The sequence below is a fragment of the Hippocampus guttulatus genome, chromosome 20 (genome assembly GCF_054856545.1).
Source record: "Hippocampus guttulatus isolate MCC_2025c chromosome 20, RoL_Hgut_1.0, whole genome shotgun sequence".
Taxonomy (NCBI): Eukaryota; Metazoa; Chordata; class Actinopteri; order Syngnathiformes; family Syngnathidae; genus Hippocampus; species Hippocampus guttulatus.
In genome coordinates this window covers 1234923-1256681 of record NC_141280.1, presented here as the reverse complement: position 1 = coordinate 1256681, position 21759 = coordinate 1234923, and the positions used below count along the sequence as shown (strand labels likewise).

The 21759-nt window shown below is 47.8% G+C and overlaps 2 protein-coding genes across 6 annotated transcripts in view; one reads left to right on the top strand and one right to left on the bottom strand.

Moving 5' to 3' along the window:
• hbs1l (HBS1-like translational GTPase) overlaps window positions 1–21759 on the bottom strand; it is a 30007-nt gene that overhangs the window by 5643 nt on the left and 2605 nt on the right. The window contains exons 3-7 of one of the 4 annotated variants that reach the window (XM_086099709.1): window positions 8910–9007; window positions 7911–8076; window positions 6786–6851; window positions 6482–6613; window positions 5643–5870 (exon numbers count right to left, since the gene is read on the bottom strand). In XM_086099709.1, the coding sequence (XP_085955835.1) occupies window positions 5643–5870; window positions 6482–6613; window positions 6786–6834 (409 nt within the window). In that variant the 5' untranslated portion in view covers window positions 6835–6851; window positions 7911–8076; window positions 8910–9007. Of the gene's footprint in view, window positions 1–5642; window positions 5871–6481; window positions 6614–6785; window positions 6852–7325; window positions 7514–7910; window positions 8077–8909; window positions 9008–21759 lie in introns of those variants that run through there. The other 3 variants (XM_086099708.1, XM_086099707.1, XM_086099710.1) reach the window with 3 other exon arrangements.
• Window positions 10776–20413, top strand: myb (MYB proto-oncogene, transcription factor). 2 transcript variants are annotated; one of them, XM_086100787.1, is made up of 15 exons: window positions 10776–10938; window positions 12590–12701; window positions 12783–12854; window positions 13765–13857; window positions 14660–14880; window positions 15052–15283; window positions 15720–15788; window positions 15878–15982; window positions 17310–17510; window positions 17816–17910; window positions 17983–18097; window positions 18193–18288; window positions 18458–18556; window positions 18653–18736; window positions 19213–20413. In XM_086100787.1, the coding sequence occupies exons 1-15, from the start codon at window positions 10916–10918 to the stop codon at window positions 19330–19332; spliced, it is 1737 nt and encodes a 578-aa protein (XP_085956913.1). In that variant the 5' UTR covers window positions 10776–10915; the 3' UTR covers window positions 19333–20413. The 2 variants fall into 2 exon arrangements, with proteins under 2 accessions (XP_085956913.1, XP_085956912.1); XM_086100786.1 differs by having other exon boundaries at window positions 17983–18106.

Sequence of the window (21759 nt, the reverse complement as noted above, 5' to 3'; positions counted from 1 at the left end):
TAACTGCTACTTTTAATGCTTGAAGAAACAAACATTTCCTTAAGCAAACGGACATGTTGTGCTTTGCCACTAAAATAAAAGGAGACTTGCCAGATAGTTGTAGGCTCCAACAGGCCAAAGGATGAGGTTATGTTTACATGACGATTTTTTTTTTTTATTAGTTTGAGTGAGAATTTCTTGGTTTGTTGAAGTTTCGGATTACGCTACAACTGCCGAACGTATTTTGACCCCCCCCCCCCCCCAAAAAAAATGGCAGAGTGTGGCATGGCCCAGGGAACAGACCATTAAAAGCTGGTATGCGTCCACTTCTATTTCGTAAACGCCCATCCAACAGAGATGGTATCACTTATTTCTCCAGTTGGTATTGGTTTATTTAAAAACTGTTTTAGTCACAACATTTTGGTACCAGTTAACAATTCGCAGTTGAAAGAGTGCATTTCTTTTGCTGGAAAATGACGAGCAAGCATTTGGGGACTTTTCCAAACTGTTTACACTTGTGTGTGTGTGTGGGGGGGGGGGGGTTATCATTTTGGTGTCAGGACTGCAGTGTGGTCTTGTTCTGGGTCTCGCCCAGCTTGTCGACAAAATTCAGCTTTGTCGACCGCTGTATTGACAAACAGATCCCTGTAGATGGCGGTATTGCACTGCTTTGGATTTGATCTCAGCACAGCTTCTGAGTCGAAAATAAAGATTCGATGTTGAATCTTGCCTTGTCAATTCGATTATGAGAGAAACGGCAACGCGTTGCAAGTCGGAAAGTTTGGGCGCCTGACACTCGAATGGGGTATATGCATGGTACAAAGAGAGCAGCAGAGAATGCGTCACGGTAGGTCATAGAAAGTGCATGTCGCCATCGAGGGAAATGATGACGTAGTTCATTGAGCCAATGGCCAAGACTATGTAAATCAGCACATTTCATAGTTGAAAAGATGCAAAAAAGCCAACCCTCCAGGAGAGGGATGCCAGGTTTTACGCTCCGTTGCAAATATTTGTTGTTCTATGTTTTACAACATGGAATCACAAATGCCAGGATACATGTGGGCTTTTTTTTTGTTGAGCTCATCTGCAGCTGATTTTCAAAAACATCCTTGCCGATTGATTTTTTTTTTTCTCCCCTTTTCTTCCATCCAGTAAGTAGTATACATCAGCCACTACTACCTTGAATTGTTGTTTGGTCTTGGTGTAGGTCTGGCGCTCTCGGGCTAGTCTTGTTTCTTCTGTGTGTCGGCCCAAGGGCAGCCCTGACATCAGGGCGGCCTGAGCTTAACTACAAACAACAAATCGGGTTCTGAGGCCTCGGAGCAGGATCTCGCAGCGAGCCAGTCATCCTCAAAACTGGGCCCCCGGGGCCTAACTGAGCACAGGATACGAGGAGCGCGCCCAGGATATGCAAATATCACCCCCCGCCCCGCACCCCGTCAGAACACACAGGGCTCAAGCTAAAAAAGAAGCGCTGGCAATGGCCGACGGGAGTGATTGACAGGGCGGGAGTGATGGAAAGGGCTTACGCAAGTCAGCCATGTCAAGAGAAGAAAATTTAATGATCCACATCAGCCCTGAACACACACGAAAAGCTAACTCGCCTCAACTGCTTTTATTCTAACCGCTCCGTCGTATCCAACATTGCTACGAGCAGCCAAAGAAATGAACGTCGCCGTCAATAAAGCTCATGACTATTCAACTGCGTTCCCAACCACATTCAAATGTGAGCCACCAAAGGCCATATCTCACTGAGCTGCGAAGGTTTGAGAGTGTGCGTTGTTTTCGTCGGGGATCATTCAAGGTCGCAAACGGTCACAAAAACATTCGGCAACAATTTGAATGGTCTCAAATTCAATTTTTTTTCTTGTTGCAGAGAAATTTGGGACCAGCAAACTGAAACGACAGTTATTCAAGGGCTGAATATTTGCGCAACAGGGCGCAAATTGATCAGAGCCGTTCAAAGTGGCTGAAGAGGCCGCGAACCCTGACTGACATGACGAGATTTTCCGACGTAGGTGGCGCGTCGCAGAGACGCGGCGGGGCGAGATGGTCGGCAGCTGTGCGCAGCGAGCCCGTGTGAGCCTGCGGTGACATTTTCTCCTCAAGCGCGGCATGCTGCTGAAAACCCACACAGTCAGCCGCCCGTCTACGGACAAGAGAGTTCACTAAGCATCTGCGAGATCTTTCGCAGGAACACGATGTCGTCACCTTGCGATACGAGCGACCTGATCAGTCACTTCAGCGGTTTGGCAGATGGGGAATGTGCCACCCCCGCCCCTTTTTTTATTTTTTACTGTTGTACTACATTTGGATTCTATTTTGAAAACTGCGAACTAAGTTATTAAGCCAAACATTTCGAAAAAAAATAATAACTGCAATGCCATGCAACTGCAATCATTTTATGTCTTATCTTATGTCAAGGCATTTGCAAACTCCTCCAAAGGTTACAGGGAGAAACCAGTCGGACGGGTCTTGTCACAATCTGCCCTAATCATCAATCCTTTTCCCGGGGGAGTCTCGTCCGTGTTTGATGGCCCTGGGGTCCTGCACACCTGCGTTGGGTTGACACCCATCAATCCAAACACTGGCCCGTCACGTTAGAGGATCTCACCGCATTTAAACAAGACAACGAAAATGACTCAACTCGTATCTTGAACCTCAGCCTGCCTCAAAAGTGGAGTACAGCAGTCCATTGTCGTCATGCCTTCGGAGTTGATTCAAAGCAAAACCTCATCATGACTCACGCTACAAACGAGGGGGGGGGGGGCCGCCTTCCAATAGTCGATGCATACATGATTAGAACAATGTGAACTGCTCTGCTTTTCCAAACTGTGACCTGAGAATGTCATCGGTATGGCAACCAACATTTGTTTTGTCATGACTTGGGCAAAACATTTTTTTTCCTTTCACCCAAATGGGCAGAGAAGCTCACACGTTACACATATTGAAATTCATCTTTATTTCAAATTTCGCAGGTCAACCTCAGGCAGCATGTGCTGACACACCGATTTTAAAAGATTATTCTTATTATCACTACTTTGGATCAATTCTACAACTGCATTTTGAATACTGGTTTTGTGTATTATTCGTAGTTGAAAAGTGTATGCGGAAAAACTCCAGGTGTCATTTTAACGGGAGCGCGCACGCGCGCGCGCACACACACACACACGTACACGCACACACAAAAAGGCTGTCTCTCTCCCATGATGTCAAACCCATGGTTAGCTGATCCAGATCCAATAGCTGCACCTGCGCTCAACATCAACCTCTTTCTTTTTGGTTTCTGGGTGGGGTTTGCCAAACCCAAAACAAGAAAAGAGGCCACACTTTTCAAGACGATTACTGCAAATTCACAATCTCTAAAGTCGAACGACCTTCCTGCCAAGCACGGTTTAAAAATGCCAAAGGCATAACAAGTGCAGTGAAATCAACACACTGTTCTTAAAAAGTCCAGAAAACATCATTGTAGAGAGAATTAAGAAAATGAAATTCCATTAAAACTTAGTAAGACTTTCTTTTAGCTGCCCGAAAAAGGAAGCAACTCATGATGACAACGAGAAGCTGCATCAAGTACATTAGTAGCATCAGACAAAATAAAACCTCTCGAAACGCTTCGGTCCAAATCTGTCACCCCGTGAGAAATTGGTTGGTCCAAAAGGTGCCGTGACTCCAGGCCGAGTTTCCGTCAGTCTTGCGTGAGGAGACCTTTGGTCTACCTGGTGAAGGCTTTTCTCTGATTGGCCCTCACAATGTCATCCGGCGAAGGCGTGTCAAACGCAAAAGGGACGATGGGCTCAAGTCGCCCACCACAATGCTCTCTGGCTGCGCGGCCGCCTGCCTTCCGCCCGACTTCACCAAGCATTTTGGCTCTTCTGTGACGTCGGCAGCTGCGGCAGGTCAATGTGATGGCAAAGACGGACGGTCGCGCAAAGACTGAAGAGTTCACACCCAAGGCAAGCGGCCCGGGAGAGGGCGGTGAGGGGAAATCCTCAATGATGGCCATTAGCGTGCTCATATTCATGCTCAAAAGATTCGACCTCGGGATGTCGACCTTGCGGCTGTGCTCGCTTTTGGCCTCGCCTTTCCGAGCGCTTTCCATCAGCGCCGGTGAGCTGAGGAAGTAGTGCGACCCGTTTGAGGCCGCTGAGGTCAAAGGTGTGGCAGCGAGCGGCTCCGGGAGGCCCGGCGGTCTTTCGGGCACACCTGCAGCCCGAGGGGCCTCCGCCACAGGGCTCGTGGCGCGGTGCGGCAGCGCTAGCTCGGAGAGCGACACGATCCCGCCCACCTTTAAGTCGGCGTTTTGCCAAACCTGGTTGACTCTGCTTTGGTGCTGCGAGGCGAGCTCGGACAACGTGAGAGTCGGCGTTGGCCCACGTAATCCCCCCGACGCGTTGTCACAAGAGTCCCCGGAAATCGGGCTTCGGTGGGAATGCTCCTGGATTAAATCGGCCAATGACGGGCTGCCCCGAGGATGGCAAATCGAGCGCTCGCTTCCCCCTGATTGTCGATTGTGCACGACAGGAGCCAAACACCCAAATCCAGGAGGAGGAGTTGGAGTTTTTACGCTGGGTGGCGTTATGGAGAGGCAACTTAGAGAAGCCGAAAGCGGCAAAGGAGCCGACAAAGATGCTAACGTGCCCAAAGATGTGGTATTCCACATAACAGACGTAGCGTTCAGGGACGGAGCGGCCAAACCAGACCCGTGGTCGCCCACTCCCATCCGTTCACTTTTGCACTCATGCTCAGAAATGAGCTGCGCCAGGCTCGCGCCGCTGGCGCCAAGCCCGCTAGCATTCGGATTTTGGCAACCGCCAAGCGTCGGAAGCGGGGACGAAATGTCGAGCGGGCGAGCGAGTGCGAGCACGTCAGGCTTGGCCACAACGTCTGATAGTGAAGCAAACGAGTCGGCTCCTTACCTTACGGAAGCCGATTGCAGTTGGCGAGGAGGAGGGAGATGCGCACAGACCACCGAGGAATCACACCATCAATCCAGGAGAAGGCAAGAAGGGAGAAAACAAGAGGCACTTTGTTAAAAATGTGCCTTAAATGTGTACATCCTTATTTTAAACGCACATTTTTTTTTCTTCAACAAAGTTGTTGTTACAGTTAGAACCTTGAAAGAACGCCCATGTGCATTTCCTGATTTTTGGCCGATTCTTTCACTGCAAGCAATCCTCGTCTTCATCTCACTGACAGACATCATTGAAATATGATATTCATGGAAATTGAGTTTAATTCAGTCAAATTTCCAAGGTGCAAGGCTGTCTAGATCTCTACATTTCACAGTGGTTAAACCGTTTGTTAAAATCGATGAATCTTCATTATTATATAGAAATAAAAACAAATAACAACTACACGCCGGTGCGGTTCATGAAGGTTTTAAAATTATGTCATGTAGTAAGTTCATTAAAAATAAGACGGGCATTTTTTTCCCCCCCTAAAAAGGCACATATAATTTTATTATAAGCCGCTCACGATGCAGTTTGAACATAAACGCTGCACTTAAATATACGAGGAAAACAAAAACTGTACATTCAACCTGTCAAAAAAAAAGAGAAAAAAGCATTTTCCTTTCAGCATTCAAATGCATTGTCCTGCAAAAATGAAAGAGTGTTTTGATCACAATTTCCCAGTGTTCAAATTGAAAACAACTACAATACCTTTCTCAATCACGGCTGCCTGCCTGCTCCTTTGCGGTAACGGCGCTTTCTCGACGTCGGCACCGGTTCTGTTGGGGACGGGGACCCTTTTGGGGTCTTCGGACAGGACCGCATCCAGCGCCTTTTGTGCATCAAAGCCACATCTTATGGCTGCCTGGTTCAACAGGGAGTCAGGCATCGAGTCGCCCAGCACAGCCCTCATGTGGTCCAGGCAGGAGTAGAGCTTGGCTGTGGGGGCATAACACACACGTGAGATGCCAAAAGTATAGATGAGGATAAGCTACAGTATCGCAACAATTACTGCCAAGGAGGACTTACTTCGTGTCCATTTTTTGTTTTTGTTTTGCCGGAAGTATCAGTTGCTGGTACCGGCAGCCTCCACGAGAACACGATACCTTAAAGCATAGGTGCCAAAGTCTGGTCCTCGGGGGCCGGTGTCCAAATGATTAGCTCTTCAGGAAGCTCTATAGGAGCCTGGTAATGATCCTGATCATTTGAATCGGGTGTGTTGCAGCAGGGAGACATGGAAAACTTGCAGGACAAGGGCCCTTGAGGACCGGACTTTGACACCTATGCCTTAAAGTATTGGCCCAATACAAGTTTGAAAATTCTGTGATAACTAAGGCCGCTTGTCATTTTTAAATTTATTAAAAAAAAAAAAAAAAAAAAGGGTAAAAGCAGCCGAATGTCAACACTGACTATAAACTAGCCCGTCCCTATTGGCAGCCATGTCAAGTAGTGTGCGCACACAACACACACCGGGCATGCACAGTCAACAACAATCAAAAATAAAAAATGTCGGATCACAGTGAACCAATTCAGTGAGTTAAGGATGTCACCTTGATCCAGCGGGTCAAGGTTGTGGCTGATGGTGGGGGACATGGGTACATCCCCTTCTTCGTATTCTTCCTCCTCAAGGGGCTCCTCCTTCGGCACTTGCTTCTCTCGTCGAGAGTAGATGAACTGATTAGCTATGCAAAGACAAAAAAACAAAACAAAACATAGCTATAACAGCTTGCAATCTGTGATTAAAAGCCACGAAAACGAGGTGTTGGTGCCACTGCTGCAGGAGGCGTTTGGGTGTCTGCTAGCAGAAAATGACGTTACATTTTTCTGGTACAAACGCTCCTATAGGCAACCTACCTGTTGCTGGTGATATACAGTAGTCGTCCTCCACAGACTGTCCGTACATGTCATCATCTTCAAAATCTTGAGGGGAAAAAAGCACCAGTTAAGGATGCATTCTACCTGCCACCCGTCTAGTTATCAGTTATTATTACGAAGTGAATGACACAATAAACGGGACAGTTAGTTACTCCATGGAAATCTGACAGATTGTTTCCATCATTTGAATGTCATGTCACGAAAGGGAATCGGAAGATACATTCGTTTGTCCAAAACACAGAGTTTGCAAACTTGTTTCGCAGGCTCTCAATAAACGTGAGGCCGTTGTCACATTTTTAGCTTGTAACACATTGTGTCACGTCCGAACATAACAGCGTATGGACACAGTTAGTTAACCAAATGATGCAGCATTGGACACGACAGCAAAACAACCTCGCGAGACAACGTTAGACACAGGCGCTCCACTGAACAACCCGGGAGCTTAGCTTCGCGTCTAACTAGCTTAGCATGTTACGGCCTAGCCATGAGGTTTCGCACTCGCCCTCCGAGTTAAGGTACCTTCGTCGTAGTTGTAGCCGCGGACGTTTCTATGTCGAGACATTTTGGCTCGTGTGTGCCTGGCCGTACCAGCTGGGGGTGAGGGGGGGGAAAAGCGTTGTTGGCTTTTGTTTCTGTTTGTTGTCCAATTTTGTGACGTGTGTCAGAGTGCCGGAGCCATTGCGTCGCTTCTGCGCATGCGCAAAAGTCAACGCAACAGGCCTGCGCAGAGCACGCGGATACAAGTCACTCAAACACAACACGTAATGCATTTTATTTATTAACTATATTTTGATGGTTCACTGTCAATTTTTTTTAAGATAAGCAGATTCAAAGGGTGAAAGAAGTTTAATTGCTGCGGAAAACATAAATAAAGCCAGCTGACGTCATACTTCATGGTTGTCAATTTTCCATCATTGAATTGAATTGAGTACAACTTTATTGTCATGGAATCCAATTACACACACACACACGTTTTTTTCCATCCCAAAAGGTTTCTCTACCATTGGAACAGCTCAGTGAGGCTACATGACCTTATTTTGATGTTTGATCTCATTAGTCTGCAATGAGAATTTTGGTGAGGATAGTTCTTTGCGTGTGTTTTACCTCTTCTTCTTGCGAATGAGGCGTTAGCATGTATTGGTGCAAGCTCTGTACTTTTTCAAGTTCATGACTTTCACTCCTGACCGCTGCAGGTTGTTGCTCTTTGAAGCTCTTTCATTGCACAGTTGAAAATGCTTCATATTGTGCGTGGGCATCGGCAGTGGCCTGCCTAGATGAAAAAGAGGAGGATGGAAAAGTCAAAGAATCTGATAAAGGCAGGTGCAAAACGCACACTCTCGCATGCATTATCTCAATGCTGGAATGGGCAATGAGGTTTGTGGGGAAACTGGAGCAAAAAAAAAACAACAAAAAAAAAGACATCTGCTGAGGTTTCTCAGAATGTGTCGGGCAGGAATAATACGACGATGCTAAAATAAAACGTAGGATGCGTTGATCATCAAGCGCATCGCACTTTAAATGTTTCTAGGACGTCTCCAAGCCAAAGCAGCTGAAACGCAATACCAAAGCCACACAATGGAGATGGAAACTATCGCAAGAAGTTGTGATTGTATCGCGCAAAGCAACCTTTCGCAAGCCACCAAACACTCAAAAATCTATTTCTGCCTGTGTGCGGGCTTCCCCGATCCCAACAGAATTGTTTGTGAAAAACGACAATGTTGTTTCCTGCCCGCCGAAAAGGCTTTTGGAGAAAAAGTAACGGATTGCGTGGATTCAACAGATGGGGGGACAGATTGCGACATGAATGGGCAGATTATCACATTTGGGCTTTGCTTAAATTGTGCGCCAAAAAAAAAAGCCAATTGAATACATCCCTGCTGAGTGGCACTCACAGTTAGTTAATTTCTATATGGTGGGATGAATTTTGCCGGTAGCTTTGCTTTTTAAACTTAAAGCGTTCATTTTTTCTGTGAGTGAAATGAAAGCAGATATATGTCCATTTGCAAGATTAAAAGTGATGAACACCGACTGGGGAAGGAAGAGTTTCTGCATCATCCGTTCAACTGAGCACGCTCAGAGATTGTAAACAAACAGCAAGAACACCTTCCTTGGCCGAGCCCATTATGGCAAAGTAGTCCATTTCCCAGCTCAAACTGGCATCGGGGATGTCACAGGTTCGGAGAGTCTGGCGAGGACGCGATCTGGGAGCCCAGCGGCCATCATGAAAAACAACAGTCAAATGAGTTAACCTGAGCACACAATGCTTTGCAAAGTGGGGAGCGCAAGTCGGAATGGCCGCGCTCAACATGCCCAATCGCGCCCATGCAAATGTTTGGGTGGCTGTCACGCAGGCTTCCTGCTCCCTTCCCAACTTCTACGACTCAGCTGGTTTGCATAACCCGGTTCAGGCACCCCCCCCCCCCACCTCGATTTGGTTTCGGATAACAAGATGCAGTTTTTAATAATACCCTCGAGGCGACAGTCAGAGGCGTGCTCGAGTCGGCTCTTTCACAAGTAACAAATCGAGGCGGCGGCTTCATTTGCAAAGGCGCAAATCCAATTGAAATCAACTATGAGCATGTCATATTTGACATTCTTGACCAAAGCGCTCAATATCAATTAAGTTTGAGCGGAATAGATGACAAGAGCCACAATGCATGTGTGCACAGGTGTGGGATTGGAAACCTAAGGCGCTTTGTCAAACAACCCCGCTTACCGTGTGGCCAAACGAGACACGCTTTGCGACGGCGGATACGTGCACGGATATTTTCGGTCATTACCAGTGGAAACAGTCCGGGTGAATGTTTCTTGACCGCGCGGCCCACCGCTCCGAGTGTGGAGAGCCACTTTCGCAGGCCGCTATTTTGATGACCGCTCGGGGACAAAAGGCTCATCAGGCCTGATCGTAATTACAAGTGACCAGGACAATCTGGTCGTGTATGGAGGAACTCATACAATGCGAAGACACATTTATACAAATAAAGCATTGACCCCCCCCCCCCCCGCCGCCCCCCCCCCCACGCACACCACCCTTTCTCGCCCAGTGAAAAGAGCCCATACGGGGAACGACATGTTAGTTTGGGGGGTACCAAAACAAATGGCTAATCAGAATACACACACCGCACCCGAGCCTGAGAGCCCTGCTGTGCATAGATATAATGATAAAAAAGAGGAGACTATAAATCATCTTTAAAAAAAAAAAAAGTTGATAAACTTGATCAACTGGATCATCATAAGTACTTTGGATGGCATAAACACAACACTGCACGTTGAGATAACTGTTCAAACACAGAGGCGATGCATAGCGTAATTGCACTTGTGATTGACTTGGTGCGCTCTTTGTTCTCGAGGTTCTTAACGAAAGTGCCGGCAAACATCTTGAAGCTCGTGTCGCGCGCGCTCAAAAAAAAAAAAACTTCACTTTCCTTGCTCGCATGCCAAAAAGGTCATTCCGCAATTGTTTACTTGGGCTCCCTCGCTACGCTAACTTCCTTCTGCCTTGCACAAGCCAAGAACGAGAAGTAACGCTTGAAATGAGTTGCAGTAGAAAAAAAAAAAGAGAGAAAATTGAGCGCGCAGCAGCCGGCGAAAGGCGCCTCACTGTGTGCTGCTGCTTCGTCAAGTAGGAACGCACTTGTGACTTCATTTTTCATTTCATTACGAATAAGCGCGTCTTTGGACTTGAATGCATCGACCGCGCGAGCTTTTTCGCCCCTCTAAGTTCTTGTTGGGAACATATTACGCGTTGGGATTGAAGTCGAAGCAAAGTCGTACGTGCGATAAGTTACACCGCGCGAAAAGACAAACGCAGCCACCGGCCCCGCTCGGTTCCGAGTTCGCATCTGAGTGCAAAGTTCCCCGCGCGGTCGCCGCCACTGGCGCATGCGCAAATGCGCCAGTTGCAGAAACGGAGCGCGACTTGAAGAAGATGAAGAAAAAAAAAAGAGAGGGGGGGGGGGTCAGGAGGAGGAGCCGTCGGCGAAGCTAGCGCAGTTTTAATGAATGTCAACCTGTGAGCTCGCCGGGAGAAGCGAGCCGGCGCCGAGAGCCAAAGGACGCAGCGCGAGGAAGCAGCCCAGCTTGTGATCCGCACAACCCGGACGACTGACATGACTCGGCGCCCGAGAAACAGGTTCAAACCTTACTCACATCTACTTCTTGAAAAACAAACAAACAACCGAGCACGCGTTTTTTCCCCCCCTTTCAAATCATGTTCGACCCCCCCCCCCCCTCTAAAAAAAAAAAGCATGTTTCGTTTAATTTGCGCGGGGTGCTTCGGTCGCGCGCGCGTAACAGGTGGCGGTCATCTGGCGCTGCTGTCATCGTGCATGTGTGCGTAACCCCCCCCCCCCCCCACCCGCCCCCCATTACCACGCCAGACTGCTGGACTGGCGCTTGCCACGCTTTGACCGAACAGGACTCACGTGGGCATTTAGTTTTTTTGAATGACTTCACCTATAAAAGACAATTTGCATGGCTTTCTTTTCCTTAGGTTGGCCGGCATTTTATGGCAAGGCACTCACTCGGGCACATCAAAGCCGAGCCGAGCCCGTTTTCACTTTCGCACAGCAATTGTTGAATGAGCGGGACGGATAAGTCATTCCCACACCTTTCAAGAATTCGTTTACGTGACCGAAATCTCACGGCAAACCGAAACGAAATTTGAATGATCCCGGATGCCGATTTCCATCCCGCCGTGAAAGAAGCAGGACCTCATTTCAAATCGACAGTGGAGAGAATGCGCAAAAATAGATTGAATTGATAATGACTCCGTGACTGGGTGTTGTTGGGAAAACTCAGCAAAATGTTGGTCGTTCTCTTCCAAAGTAAGAGTGCTTGTTTTCAAACGTCTCATTTGGATGAAACGCATGGCAGAATGTTTCCCAGTTTGAGAGGAGTTGGGCGCTTTTAAGTTCACGTCTCCATCTGTGATCAAAATCAATTTGCTCGACAATCCATTAGTTGTCGATTCTTTGCTTGGTTGTTGCACCTCTGCAATTGACTCACGGATGTGCTTGGTCAGTGTGAAAAGTTGGACTCGAAGCTGATATTGTGAATTGGGAATTTCTCCATTGCGAGACTAATAAAGGTTTTCTTATCTTATCTTATCTTATATCCTTGCAAGAGTGAGAGGTCATGTTTGTCTCACGAAAAGTCAAATTGGATCACTTTGAGGATCAGTGGCTGGGCCTCGAAGCGGGCGCACAGGGTCCCCGGATGCTTTTTCCTTGGCCATTGACGGACAAGCATTGTCACTCGGCTTTACACGTCATTGTCATTTTGCCAGCCGCGGCTATTTCGTGATCTTACTGAGCATTTGTGAACTCGAGTGGTCCAAGTTCCTCTAAGTTGCGTAGCCGCTGGTTCTCCAATTGACGGCAGTCAACGGGGAAGTTGCGGAACGTATTATCCTACACCTGAGAGCAGTTCCTGTTCACCTGTCGTCGTCGAACAGCGCCTTGCCCCCGCGCTGACGTTCTGATTGGCTACAGGCCGCGTGAGTGCGCGCGGGCGTGTGTAAGTGGGCGACGATGCGGCCGCAGGTCTGAACACGCCGGCCTCGTCAAATTACCCGCGCGTGTGCCGATCCCAGTATCTGTAGAAACTAAAAACATAAGAACCTGTTCATCCATAAAGTGCCCCCCCCCCCTCATCTCCTCTCCCTCCCATCTTCACTCGAGCATCTTTTGGGTGTCTTGGCAAAACGCCCGCACCCAAACCTTCAAGAATGACCGGTTCTTTGCGATGAAGATGAATCGAGTTTCCACGTCCTCCATCCGCAGTGTTTACAGCAGCGAGGAGGACGAGGAGGAGACCTACGACCACGATTATGACGGATCCTTGGCCAAGTCCGGGAAGCGGCACCTCGGGAAAACCCGCTGGACGCGAGAGGAGGTACACGCATGCACCCTTGCGAAGCCGTCTCGACAAAACTCCGGAACCTTCTCCAACCTTGACTCACTGTTTGTTCACCAGGATGAGAAGTTAAAGAAACTCGTCGAGCTTCACGGATCCGACGACTGGAAAGTAATCGCGAGTTTACTATCCGTAAGTCCGTAAGCACCGTGCAACATGAACAAATAGAACAAATAGCAGCGCTAGCAATACTAAGATAGCATGACCAAGCTAACATGAGCACTCGGGTGTGAATGACTCATCGATATCGTAGCCCTTTTCACACCAAAAATCGCAATCGGACAGCTTTTTGCAGGTTGTGGACACAATCTTAATTTGTCATGAAACAGTCGAGGCTGCGCATAATTAAGTCATTGCGCCATCTGCCCACTAGATGGAGCTCTGACTCCAATCAATCCATTTGATCGTCAAACGCCACCGACTTTTACAACGACAACAAGTACGGCGGATTACCGCCCTACATTTGTACCGCCGAGGCTTCAGAGCGTGATCTTGCTCTTTCGGCAAAATGTTCTGCTCCTCAACGTTAGCAACCAGCGCAGAAAGAGAACAGTATTTTCTCACACGCGCTTAACAATCAGAAGGGCAAGCCAGAGAAAGTTGACTTTCAATGTTTTCGTGTCTTGTACTTGAAAGTTCATCCCTCTTCGAGAGTTAAAACAAACAACAAAGGACAAAATCCGGACACCAGAAACATGTTCTGCCTGTCTTGCATCTCTTAAACATTAAGGGATCAAAAAAGATTCCGGGATATGTATATATTTTTTTAAACAAGATACCAATTAATCAGCTATCGGATTACGGTTTTGGCATGTACAACCATTCTGTCTGCTAATCTCAGTTAGCCAATAAGGGATGGATATTTCACAATAGTTTCAGCAAAGCTCCTGCAGTCCATGGTAAAAGATCAGCGCGATGCTGCCCTGGTGTGCCAGTTGTTGGTGATTAGTGTGTACTTAAAAAAAAATATCCTTCTTGAAGTTTTGTTTTGCTATCTGAGCAGTTGTGAGGAAAGTGTCTTCTCTGTTTCTTGCTGCACCAGAACCGTACAGATGTGCAGTGCCAGCACAGGTGGCAGAAGGTTCTCAACCCAGAACTCATTAAAGGACCTTGGACCAAAGAGGAAGACCAGCGGGTAAGATTAAAAAAAGAAAAGGTGAACCAAAGCACCTTGCCACTGAAGAGGCCGTCTTCACAATTAGAAATATGGATTTTGGCCAACACATGCAGGCCTTCATTCACATGAAAGGGGGATTTTTCTTCTTCAATTTCAAAGGCGACAGTTTTCGTAAATCTACTCTTCGTAAAATTTGGTTTGACATGTTTTTGTTTTTTTTTAAACCTAATTTTTGTACATCTGCTCCCACCCTCCCCCGACACTCACAAAAACGACTAAGCAGGGGGTCTGGTTAAATTTTTTTTTTTTAAAAGTCCACATGTGAAAGTGGGGATCCAACCCCAAATCTGCAAATAAGTGGCGGACCCGCAGTATGCAGATGTGACTGTGGCAAAAGTGCTTGACAAAGTTTCTTTTTCAAAGGTTCTGCGGCTTGAGAGAAATACGTAAACTTTTTTTAAAGCTGCTTTCAGTCATGAAAGAAAAAAAAAAATCAGCTCCACTTGAAAGCAAAAATGGTGCCAATTCCTACATGACTTTTCTGAACCCGCCACCCCCACTGCCAGGGAAAAAAAAAAAAAGTTACACAACACCCCACGTGCGTCGTCCCCACTGCCCTCCGAGGCGTTTATTGGACGCGTCCGAGGGGTTTGCCTTTCCGGCCAGGTGTCGCTGTAATGATTAGCAGGGCGGCTAACGTTCCCCTGGAAACTCCCTCGGCGCTCGGCAGGTGTTGGCAGACACCGACGGCAAGATAACGATAGGAAGGGGGAAGAAATCCTTACGGAAGCCCTTTCTTTCATTGGCCTCCGCCCGGCAGGTGATCGAGCTGGTGCAGAAGTACGGCGCCAAGCGCTGGTCCGTCATCGCCAAGCACCTGAAGGGCCGCATCGGCAAGCAGTGCCGCGAGCGCTGGCACAACCACCTCAACCCGGAGGTGAAGAAGACCTCGTGGACCGAGGAGGAGGACCGCATCATCTACCAGGCGCACGAGAAGCTGGGCAACCGCTGGGCCGAGATCGCCAAGCAGCTCCCCGGCAGGTGAGAATCGCCATTCGGGATTGCTCCGCTAATTGTTTGGGTTATTTCGGGGGGTTGAAATCACATCAAGAGAGAGACGGACGACTTTGTCCGGAATCTGAAAGTCCTTTGAATAAAGATGGCCCCGACGGAATTCTTGTGTTGGGATGACGCAAAACGTGTCGCCGGCAGGACGGACAACGCCATCAAGAACCACTGGAACTCCACCATGCGGCGCAGGGTGGAGCAGGAGGGCTACCTGCAGTGCGCCGGCGCCAGGGGGGCGGCCGGCTCGCCGCCGGGCCACGGCTACGTCAAGCCGGCCGCCGCTCACGTTTTGGCCTTCCCGCACCACTCGCCCGGTCACGCGCAGCTGGCCCCCGTCTCGCAGCTCAACTACACGTACATGGCCGATGCGCAAAGGGTGAGTTTGCTTCGCTCGGATTGTCAGATTGCCTCTCGTACGCACGGTTTGCCTACGATCTGTCATGTGCAACGTCGCTTCCGTCAAATGAAAAAGAACAAATGGTATCGTGGGGAAGCCTTCTTCCACCCGATTGTTTCCTAATAAATTGTGAGCTCCGCCATGTTGCTCGAGAGGCAACGATAAATTGATCACGGCTGGCGGTCTGCCGTTTTGATGAATGTCCCTCACAAATTAAAATCTTTCTTTTTTTCTTTTTTTTTTTTGCTTAAATATCTTTCGGCAGCCATTGCAATACTGTGAGATTCATTTTGATAGGTTTTTTTTTTCAGCTTAAATTTTTTTTTTTAATTTTGCATTTTGGATTAGCTACCAGTCAAACTTTTTGGGAACCCCCATATGATTCCATTTTTCTTCCTTGTGACTGGTTCAACAGGTGCCCTTCCCCATGGCCTTGCATCTCAACATCCTGAGCATCCCCCAGCACGGAACGGCCGCAATACAGGTACAAAAAGCTTGAATGCGTTTTGATTAAAAATGTCAACAGCCAATCATCTTCAAGCGAACCGATGGCTTTTCCTCCTCATGTGGCAGAGACACTGTAGTGAGGAGGACCCCGAGAAGGAGCAGAGGGTGAAAGAGATCGAACTGCTGCTCATGTCGACCGAGAACGAGCTGCGAGGCCAGCCGTCGCTACCGGTGAGTCCTCGCGAAGCGGCGCGGCTGTGGCATGGCTACACGCTTGTGAACGGCCTTTTTCTTCCCAGTCCCCGGCGGTTTGCCGCGCCTCAAATCGGGCTAAACTCACGAGCAAGGCGCTCGGCTAGCCCGTTTGAATATGAAGCGAAGAGGAGACTTCCAAGCGTTTACGTGTTCATTTCTGGTAGGCCGAGCGAGGACGAGGGGAAGGCGGGATAGGCAAACAACAATTTGAGTACAAATTAGCCACGGCAACCTGAATACTTGTAAAACTTGACCTACGAGTTGATTTAGGATTGCGGGCATTTCATCAAGCCAAGAAAGTCAACGCAATCTGTTACTCGAGCGGGACGTCGTTAGCCGCAAGCGCCCGGCTAGCGACAAAACGGAGGACTACGACAGCCACTCAGATGACGACGAGGAACGGAGCGAAGAAAGGACTGACACGGACAGAACTCGGATTCGCTTGCTAAATTTACAGATGATGGATGATGCGGCTCTGCAACGGGAGGCGGGGGCCCGCAGCTCCGAGACTCGCAACCGCGGCTTGATGCCGAGGCCGCCGTCCGTCCGCAATTTCGCCCAGCTCACTCATGGCTAAATTGCCGAGCTATCAGCGTGGAAGACGACACGCGCCGAGCGGACTGGCGGGGGTGCGGACGTCGGGGCTTTGTAGATGTAAAATCGTGTTTCAAAATTTCTTTCTGAATACGTGTAGCCTTCCATTTCTATTCTTGAGGTGAAAGAATGGCCGCAGACGCTAGCGGCTGCAGTATTTGTGGGTCGTCCATCTTATGGCCGAGATCGATTTGGAGGCTGGCTGTTCTATCGGTCGAGATCGGCCAAGAGTGCAAGATTGGAAAGCGCATCTGTATTAGCGATCATGCACAAGCCCTTTAAACGAGTTTTTTTTTTTTTTTTTGTTCATTTGAAAACGACTCAAAGTCCCGAGTTTGTCCATGTTGAACGAAGGCGCGTGTGTGCATGTGTAGACAACAGGATTTATGTGCACATAGGCTGACCCGGGGCATTCACCGACAGCGGTTAGCGTTGTGTGAATACGATGGAGGAAACATCTGGGGGGCTGTTGCTGCAAAGAAGTGATGAAACAGGACCTCGTCTTGCTCCGTGTGTGTGTGTGTGTGTGTGTGTGTGTGTGTGTGTGTGTCCACGACCCCTTGTGCAACACAATACTACTGTCACCCTCCTGCCAACTTCAGTTCCCTTTCTGGTGTTCTTCCATTCCGACGCCCCTTCACTTATTGTTACCCTTGCGCAGTGAGCTTCTTGCTACCATCTTACACTTTTGATTTTCTGCCCCTCTCAGATCAACTTGCCTTATCCGAGCTGGGCCGGCCAGAGCCCGTTCGCCCACACCGTGGAGGGCGTGGCCATGTCGTTACCTCAACACCAGGCGGCCGCGCCCGCCCTGCCGCTGGATCAGAGCTGCCTGCCCGAGGAGAGCGTCTCGGCATCGCGGGCGCACGCCGGCACCCTGCCCGAGTTCATGGAGTCCGTCATTGACTCAGTAAGCGCCTACGTTACGTCACACCATCTCCATCGCCGAATGCACCGGACGCCGGCCTAACCCGACTGCACCGGAACTCTTTTTCCGTTCCGTGCCCGCATCAGAAAGGGTTCTGCTCCAAACCAGGACAAGCCAAAGTTTAGCGCTCGGTGCAGTCGTGGCATTACTTGACCAACAATCATCATTGGCAGTTTTTTTTTTTCGAGCCAATTACAGCAGCTAGTATGCGGTTTGCCGTGTCCCAATCTACAAGTTGTAGTTTTCAAATCCATCACCTCCAGGTTTTCTTCCTTTTTGTCTGGCAGTTGCTCAACCAATCAATGAGTCCCGAGCACTCGGACGGCGGGCGTCGTCCGATGAGCTTGCCCGCGGACGCCAAGGCCCGAGAGGAGAACGACATGTGAGTGACCGTCCGCCTTGTGCTTCCGACCAGACATTTCTGCCCACTGACCGCGGCGGCTCTCCGCGGCAGGTTCAATACTCCTAACATACGTCGCTCCGTCCTGGAATCGTCTCCCTGCGCGCCCACGACTTTCAGATCCACCTTGGCCCTGCAGGAGGCCAAGTATGGGCCGCTCAAGCTGCCGGTGAGCAAGGCATGCTACTTTTTTTTAACTGAAAAGAAATTGAATGTTGTCTCTACCTCTGGGGTTAACCCCGAGTTTGTTTGTGTCGTCTCCAGCCCGCTCCTTTGGATCAGCAGATGGTGGAATCCATCAAGCAGGAGCCTATCGAGTGCGCCATTGAGCACCCGCCTCTGAAGAAGATCAAACAAGAGGTGAGCAAACGCCGGTGGACAACCAATGCCTTTCAGTGGAAATCCCAACAGATTAAAAAATAGGCATGTGATGTTAACATACTTATTAAAATGAATGAATGGTGGCCGGCGATATAGCGGGAAAACACTTTACCCCCCCTAACCGTGTGGGTTGTGTTTTGGCCCCAAGGTGGAGTCTCCGTGTGAAAGGAGTCCATACATGCAGTGGGACGGCCAAGAACTGAACACGCAGCTCTTCTCACCAAATGGCCCTGCGCAGGAAGTACCGGTAAGTCCAACCCTCGAGGTCATCAATGAACGCAATCACAAATTGGAAGGCTTCATTCTCCCCCTACCCCCTGCTTTTCACCCCGCAACCAATCAGGACTTGGTCACAAGTTCGTTGCTAAGCGAAGACGGACACAAAGCCTACCTCCTTCCTCACAGGACCTCCCGCAGCCAACTGCCGGTATGTCAGCAATATTTCAATGGATTTATTGGGAATTGCGATGTTTTTTTGGTGTAACACGTAATTTTACAGAATGCATTTAAAATTTTTAACTCAGTATAATTAATACAGTTGATGAAATGAAGCAGTGGTTGATTCATCATTTTCCCTTTTTTTCCCCCTATTTTATTATTATTTTGCTCATTTGAAATATATTCATTTTCTTTGAACTCATTTATCACATTCAAATTTCCTTTGAGTCTAAATAATACCAGAAATAAGATTTTTTTTCAATTTGGTGAATTAGTAAATGATAAAATTAGAAATATTAAAATAAAAAAGTGATAGAAAGTTATTTGTTGTCTTCTCATTTGATAATTTATAGATTAATTGTTAATCAAACAATTTCACATTACATCTTTTGTGATTAAAATAAGCCCCCCCCCGCCCCCACCTCTCAAAGCCCAGGCTACGCTAATCATTTGTTCTGCCGACAGCCGCTGAGCTCGTGGGAGAAAACGACGTGCGGCAAAAGCGAGGAGAGCGCAATGGCGGCCGAGGCGAGCCACATCAAGTACGTCAACGCGGCGTTCCCAACGCGGACGCTGGTGGCGTAGACGGCAGCGCAAGCCGTTTGGCTGTTTTCGGGCTTTGTATTTGTTGTGGTACAACAGTTGGGAGATGCGCCACGCCACCACTTGGTCAACCAACCAAAGACTATATATTTTTTTCATATATAGACAATTGCTTTGGGGTTTTTTTTATTTTTTTTTTAGTTTGGTCTGTCTCTTTTGGTCATGTCTTTCTTTTTTTTATTATCACTGTATTGAAAATGCGGGGATATATCACGAGCATTGGGTTGTATTTTTAATTCTGAATTTTGATATTAATATAAAGAACAAGTTGGTTAATTTATTTTCTCTGTTTTGATGATTTGTTTTGGTTTCTATTCTTACACAATTGGCCAATAGAGCAGTGTTGGACGAATTTAGTATTTAAGCCCGTTTAGCATTATTGCGTATCCAGTGGCATCTTAATGGATTGAAAACTGACCTATTTGTTGAGTTTTATGATTTTATCTTTTTCTTTTTTTTTTAACGGCTGTAGTGGGTCTACTGATAATTTCAAGTGTTTGGTGCGCGCGTCACCTCTTGTTAAACACAAAACTACTGAACAAGCTGTATTAATGTCAGTCGTGTTTTATGCCGCGGAAAGGGACAACCCTACAAGTATTAAGCGTTTACCACATTGTCACCTTTTAATTTCATTCATATTTTCTTTTTTTGAGGGGGGAAGCATTCAATGAACAAACATTTTATGTGGAAAAAAAGGATTTATGTCTACAGTATATTGAGACACGCATGGGTGTGTGAAACCACAAGTTTCATCCAGCAGGAGTGACATCAAGATGCACTTGGGGGGTACTAAACTACTTCTATGAAAATTAAGACTGTGCTTGTTTTTTTTTTTAAAGACATATATTTGAATAGTTGGGGGGGGGGGTTGTAACTCAATCGGCGTCATGAGGGAGCCCATTTCAAACACTTTCTTGCCTTTTTGATAACTTTTTTTATATTCCTTGTTTAATATTAGCTGTGCAGAAATCATTTTATTAAAACGTTTATACAAGCCAAGTTTTCACATTTTTGATACTTTTCTATACTGCTGAGTCAATAAAGAGTGCTGTTTTTACTACAATCTTGTGTTCAGAATTGTTTGTATAGGTGAAGCGGGACTCCAAAGTGTGACAATGATGCCCACAAATGCTCCCGTCGTTTCAGTATGTGCTCGTAAAAATATAGAGAGATTAGATTGCAAAGCATGTATCTTGCGAGCGTTGACGTTTTCTAACAATCACGCCACAATGTCCCATCACTGGTGATCTACTTCAAGTATGGGCCGTAGGCTTCTCATGTGGTCCTTGATCAACACAACACTTGCTGTCACAATCGAAAAACTGGACACAAGGTTCGCTATTCAGTCCACAGAATTGCCCGGCAGTGCAGCAGAACACTAGTGTTCCACAAGGCTCGATACTACGACCACTCAACAAACGGGACATCGCTTGGCATCCAAGTAAGGATGAGACAGATCGATACGGATGGTGTTCCACAAGGCTCAATACAGTGTCGACAGATGTTTACAAAATGAATGCTAAAATGGCGGCGGGTTAGATCCTCCGCATGAAACAATTCTTCCAATTGGCTTCCATCCAACGCACCAACAACCACCATCAAATGCAAAATCCCCCCCGCAAAGTCTCAGAGGGAACACAGTTACAGGAACCTGATGATATTAATGCCGTGTTTTTTGCAATGGGTTTCTATATGGATGAGCGCAATGGGGAGGGGGGCAGGTGGGTGACAGAGGCTATGATCTTGCATAGGGAGGCCCAAGTGACAAGCAGTCTTTCACATTTGGAATTTTACCGCAGCAAAAGCCCCCCCCCCCCCGCCTCCACAAAACCCGAAAGCCCACGAGACACACAGACACCTGCTTTCACTGAGCAAGAAGGCAGCTGTGTGTGTGTGTGTGTGTGTGTATGTGTGTGTGCGCGCACGCATGTGCGTGGTGGTTGACAAAAACACCACTCAGATGGATAGTGAGAGAAAACAACGTACTGTTGTCTCGTACCAGCCTGGAGATTAAAAAGATGGCTGGTGCGCGTCTCGAGGGCGTACCCCTCTTCTCGGCCAAAGTCAGCCGGGATAGGCTTTGGCCCATCTGCGATGCTAGTGACCATAAGCGGTACTGAAAATTGATGGCTGGATAGAGGTTCACATTAGAAGGAATTCCAAGCCTTGTCGCATGCAAACCACCCAAACGCTGCTTGGCATTCCACATGGTTCGACAGTAGGTCCCCAAAATATTTCAGCAGAGCTGCAAATAAGTGCATGAATAACCGTCCAAACTACTTTTCTGATGCATGCTGTCAAAAAATGTAGACATATTAGACCACAAAGCCTGAAATTCAACTAAATCATTCCTTGTTCTTTTTTTAAATGACTGGTAATCGTCACACATTTATTTTTGTAAAAATCCTC

Coding starts and splice junctions, on each gene's coding strand:
- myb (XM_086100786.1), top strand. CDS start 10,916: ATGACTCGGCGCCCGAGAAACAG. Junction 10,939..12,589: donor ACTCGGCGCCCGAGAAACAG/GTTCAAACCTTA, acceptor CTCCATCCGCAG/TGTTTACAGCAGCGAGGAGG. Junction 17,911..17,982: donor GCCCGAGAGGAGAACGACAT/GTGAGTGACCGT, acceptor TCTCCGCGGCAG/GTTCAATACTCCTAACATAC.